The sequence below is a fragment of the Condylura cristata genome, unplaced genomic scaffold (assembly GCF_000260355.1).
Source record: "Condylura cristata isolate star-nosed mole 26May11 unplaced genomic scaffold, ConCri1.0 scaffold00030, whole genome shotgun sequence".
Lineage (NCBI taxonomy): Eukaryota > Metazoa > Chordata > Mammalia > Eulipotyphla > Talpidae > Condylura > Condylura cristata.
In genome coordinates, this window is record NW_004567131.1 from 21,522,099 (window position 1) to 21,528,098 (window position 6,000).

Sequence of the window (6,000 nt, forward strand, 5' to 3'; positions counted from 1 at the left end):
GGGATAGAAGAATGAGAAGGATCTAGTTTAGACTTTTCACACTATAGTAAACTAAATGGATAGGTCCAAAAAGCTTAAAGAAATTACCTTCGAGGTGGTTAACTGATTCCTAGATGTCAGAACTTATTAGTTGAAAATATTGTCTGTCCTTTGAGGCACTAAGAACTCATATATTAGTATGTTGGGGATGCGCACCTTAAGTCATCAGGCAATTAAGTCTTCCTATGATTTATCCAGTTACTTAACAGGGACTTACTAGGGTCACTTGGGATGCATGAGATAGATGCAGGGAATGTTTCCAGAATTATGTCAAAATTTTTGACAGTTCTATTGAGATATAATTGACATTTGGCACTGTGGAAGTTTATGGTATACAGCATGATGACTTGATATATATTTATGCTGTGAAATGATTACCACAATAAAGTTAGTTAACATATCCTTTATTCACTGTATGTGGTGAGAATATTTAAGATCTACACTCTGAGTAGCTTTCATGTATTATTAGCTATCTTCCCCTTTACCCAATAGTAGAACTTTAAAATATATTTATTTTATAGCTGGAAGTTTTCATCTTTTCATCCACATTTCTCCATTTCCTACCCCAAAGATCCTGGCCACCAGGTTTCCATTCACTGTTTCCAAGTGTACAGAATTTTTAGGTTCTACATTTAAGTGAGATCATAGGATATTTTCCCTTTTCTGTTTGACTTATTTCACTTAGCATAATGCCCTCACGATTCTTTCATGTTTTTGCATTGTGGATGATCAGTTGTCATTAACCATTAGACAAGTTTCTAGCTTACTTCTTACACCCCAGTGTGCCCCTTTCTTTTCTCAATAACATCATAAACACCAAAACAGATCTGAGAATGCTTTTGAGTCACATGACGAGATGCTGAAAGATTAACTTGATGATGTCCCTTTTGTCTGCAGGCTTAAATAAATCTTAGTGACCAAGATAGGAATTTTATCAGTATTTATACATCTTTTCTAACTTTGAAACAGAATTTCTGGCAGAAGAAACAAACTATTTTTGTGAAATGCTGTGCCTTCTTATAGCTAACTCTACCTTTAGGTAAAAATTTTTGCTCAAAGCACAAAAGGGATTAGGATATTGGACAGAGTGGGAACCTGCCACATCTTGTAGGTTAAATCTTTTAAAATACCTTCCTTGTTTTTTTCTGCTGCCCAGGCCCAAGTAGCACATCATAGAGGCTGATGATTAAATATGTGTAGTAGCTAAATATAAAACTTAAAACTCCTGAGCATCTCATTTCTAGGGCAATTCAGCTCTAGCTGAGGCAGCTAGGTTATTCACTTGAGTGCTTTAATATGCAGCATTTGCTTCAACCAAAGCAGATGCATGAGCAGTGTATTAATTTATTTCCCAAAATACTTTATTGCTGATCTGAAAACAGGACTTCCACCTTAAAGGGCCTCTACCTTAAAGGCTTTGTAAAATTTAGTAGACTATACAACTCTCTTGGGATCCTTTGGCTACACCAGTCTTCAAGATTGCAGGTAAGTTTTAGTTGTATCTTGTCAGCAAGTGAACAGATGTTCATTTGCTTTTATTTGTTTGCAACAAAGAGATGTGCTGTGCTTGTAATACTGCCTGCTACCATCTAGTAGCTAGTTCCTAAAAAGCTTTATCAAGAGGCTTATTTGAGGTCATTTTGTAATCACTGTCTCCAGACAATATCTGCTGCCTCATCAGCTTACAAGAATTATTCCATTTTCTGCAATTTCCCTTCCATGCTTACCTCTGATAGTTTTAAAGCCATTATTTCTTCCTCTAGAAATATCCAAATAGGATATTTCAGTCTCAGCTGAACCCTGGCTTATCACGAGCTTCCGAAAAAGCCTCTGAATCTGACTCTCACTGGGGTTTTATCATATTTCTCTATAAAGTCCTAGGGCCATCCCATAGTAAAGTTGAAGCATGTTCATTTCTGAAGGCATATTGTTTTACAAACATGGAATGGTGTTTATTTAGTCAGTAAACATGGCTGAAGTTCAGAAATTTTCTGGAGAAGTTTAAGGAATATTAATAACTAGTATTTATTAGCCCTATGCAGAATATAAGTACTTCATTGAGATCCTTATATAAATTATCTTATTGACTCTTCATCATAATCCTCTGAAGTAGAGCTAACCTTCACCCCAAAGTTCACATGAAAATTTAGGGAGTGGGATAATCTACTAAATCCCGTACTAGACAAGAACCTAGAATAGTTTGATTTCAGATTTCATCATTTATTCACTGAACCATATTTTTAATCATACTAGAGCGTCATATGGATTTACAAGATATAGAAGATAAAAGTCTAAACTCCACATTTGATTAAATCCTTTGTATGCAACTTGTTAAAAATTCTTTTCTGTGCTGTGTTGGATTATGTGAATTATATCATATAGTACACATTATATGGTACTGATTAAACAATCAATTTTTTTTCTCAAAATTGCAGACATAGCAATTAATTTGACTATAGTTCTAAAAGCAAATTGACATACAGCAAAGATGTGGTCCTTTGCCCTCCCTGATGGCTCAGTGGGTTAAAGCACAGCACTAAGAAGCTAGAGCCACTTTAGCACGAGTTAAATCCCCAACCTGAAGGTGACCACATGGCGGCAGACATTTCCTGACCCACCCGCTGCTCCCCTCAGCAGTGTACTTCCTCGATCTGCTTGTTCTGCTCTCCACTCTATCTCTGGTGAAGCCTCTCATTGCACCTGCACCTCTGGCCTGTACCCCAGTTCTGTATGCATAAGTAAATAAATACTTAAAAAAAATGTGATCCCAAACTCAAATATACCCATCTCTGTCCCTCTCCTTTTTATTTTACTCTTAAAGGGAGCCCATTATTGGTTTTATGAGGACGTAAGAAATGAATACTCAGTATTTCACTGACTACGGTTTTGAAGTTGTATGTTTTGATGCTTAAATTAAATGAGCAGATAGTGCTTGCATATGAAAAGATGGTGAAGTGCTTTAATATATTACTGCCTAAAGTGCCAACCTTCTCAGGAGCTTCTGATTCAGAAGCAATACACATTGCAAATACAAAATGCAAGTTATTCATAAAAATAAATTTTATCTTGACTTACAAATTCTACTCTCAAATTTTTCAAAATCATAATGTGAAGTATTTTACCTTTTAATTCAAGAATGTTTACTGTATAAACACATGACTGGAGAGAAGTTCGTCATCTTTTAGTGTTTCATGATTTTGCTTGGGAAATAACATTGAAAGTATAATATTAAATAAGGAAATTCTAACAACAAATATAATTACAAGAGTTTATGTAGTTACTAGTGTCCTCCAAGTGGATTTATATGAATAATCTACCTATCATAAAGTTTCATTAAGATTTTAAAGTAAATGGTTTGAGCGCTGTTTCCTGTCTTCCCTTTAGAAACCAAATTCTTTTAAAATGTGTGGGACAAAAATAAATTTGTCTTCTGTCAGTTATTGGATCAATACAGACCGTAACTGTCTTTTCTGATGTTGCTTAACTCCTGACTATCTGTGAGTGTTATGATCTGCTTTTGTTTGCTACTCTCTGGTGCTTTAATTAATACCCCTAGTAGAATTAGAAATGAGGTGGATGTTTGGGGAAAAAAAATTGGATTTTACTCAAACTTTTGGGGAAAGCAAGGACTTCACATGTTAGATTTCAAGTTCCTAAAAGTACAACATACCATACACTAACATAAACTGTAATTATATGATGATAGGACCTTGCTGGCTTTTTTTTTTTTTTCAGGATCCCAGCTATAGTCCCTAGAAATATTTTGGCTCAGATTTAATTAACTAGATTATTTGTAATGCCTGATGTGTCTTATTTTCTATAGCTATGTGATCCAGTAGTAAATGGATTTTTAGAGAGAAATAGTTCCCCTTGCTGGAAAAGTGGGTGCAAATAACAGACAATTTTCACACTAACTTTTCTTCATTTCTACCAAACTAACATGGTTTAATGAGTTCAATAAGTATATAACATGACTGCAATCTCTGAATAGGAGAAGATTGAAGGTAAGAAGGTAATTTGAAAGTTACTACATTATCAAGTGTGAAGAGAGAGGAGTAGGAATAGAAGTTGAAAGAAAAGAGGGTTTAATAGGTTTTGTACATGATATTGGAAGAGAAAGCAGCTCCAAAATGATTCTGGAGTTTTGATTATTCAAGAGTGGCAGTCTTTAGAGAGTGTCAGAGAATCAGAGGTGAGAGGTTCATTTTGAGGGAAAATGATATTATGAATTAGAAGTGACTTCATGTCATCTGAGTGAAAATTTCCTGCAGGCTGTGGAGATAGGGGAAGAGAGCTCAGGAGGAACATTGACATTGTGATATAAATTTGTGCTCCATCATCTGGGTGACAGTTAATCCCTGATGATGAATGGATATAGGAGGAAACTGTGGAGGGAAAAAAAGTCATTAAGTGATTGGTTAATACATTTCTACTTCTCTCTCTTTAAATATGACTACAACAAATATATAGTTAGGTCAGCAAGAAGTAGGAAATCTGTCTATGCAAAAAGGATTTCAAGAAATCCTATTTTTCAAGGATTTGTAAAAGGCTAAGCTATACAGAATGTATATATACACACATATATATATTCACACACACATAGATATTTATCTAGAACATACTACTCATATGATAGCTTAAATATTTTAATAACTGTGTTATAACTATCACTTATTTAATACCATTATATACAAAATATTGGTATATATGTAATAACTCAATCTTTGTATAGAGCATGTCACATAGGTAATAACTTACTATTTTGCCAGTACCTTTTGGCAAAGAAGAAAACTGAGATACAGATATGTTAAGTAACTTCTCCAAGATCTTGTTGATATTAAGTGATAAAGCTGGGATGGAAGTAGACTTGCTCTTCATATATATTTTAATTGCTGTGCATTATTGCTCTCATGTAAAACCATTTTTTGTTAAAGGTTTATTTATACAAGAACTTGAGTAAAGGCCAGAGGTGTGGGGTAGGGTGTGAGAGGATTCACCAGAGACAGAGTAGGGAGCAGAACAGGCAGATTGATTAAAATACACAGCTGAGGGGAGCAGCATTTGAGACAGGAGAGGTTTGCTGGGCCATGTGGGTCACCTCCCTGGCTGGGGATCGAACTGGTGCTGCGGTAGCTGCTGATAGCTTCCTAATGCTGCTCTTTAACCTATTGCACCATCAGGGAGGGCCCTATATAAAACTATTCTTATGCAACCATCTTTGATAGAGTGTTCTCAACAAGATCCTGTTTATAAGTTATTCTGTTTGACATAAAGAAAAGGTGACTTTCTTAGGGTGATATATTGACAAGGTATTCTATAGATTGTGGATGTTTTTTATTGTGTTTTTATGAGACTAGTAGAAAGCATCTACTAGAAAGAGAATAGATTAGTACTTCAGGCTGTGAGGAACAAAACATGATCTATGAGACCAGAACATGATCTGCTAGGCTTGACTACATACAGACCAATTGTTAGCTAAAAACTGCGCTAACCTTTGAAGATAATGTTTATACTATAAACGTGTAACACTGTTATAAACAAGGGGAACAATGCAAATAAGCTTAATGTGCCCATGAATTTAGATTCTAATGTCATGGTTTGGCTAGTACTTTCTATCTCTGCACTGATTTTCTATTAATTAAAATAAGTAGGAAATTAGAGAGTAGTTTCTTTCTAAGTTTTAAAGATTTGTTATACCAGAGTATTTTCTCTTGGTGCAGATTTACTTGGGCTGACTCCAAATACACGCTAACATTCTGTCACTTTTAACAATAAATCACTGGATAACCATTTCTAGGCAACATCCAAAGCTATGTTTAGATAATGTTAGAAAATGTGCAGGGAGATACCAAGCAGAATGATGAGTAACATTTAGAGAACCAGAGGAGGAAATGAGACACAGTTGCAAACTGCAAGGATCAAGATGAAACTGCAAGGATCAAGGACTCAAAGACTGGTCAA

The 6,000-nt window shown here is 35.1% G+C and overlaps 1 protein-coding gene across 1 annotated transcript in view; it reads left to right on the forward strand.

Moving 5' to 3' along the window:
• MALRD1 (MAM and LDL receptor class A domain containing 1) overlaps nt 1-6,000 on the forward strand; it is a 336,021-nt gene that overhangs the window by 15,843 nt on the left and 314,178 nt on the right. Inside the window, exon 6 of the mRNA XM_012731266.1 lies at nt 1,473-1,524. Coding sequence (XP_012586720.1) covers nt 1,473-1,524 — 52 coding nt within the window. The remainder of the gene's footprint in view (nt 1-1,472; nt 1,525-6,000) is intronic.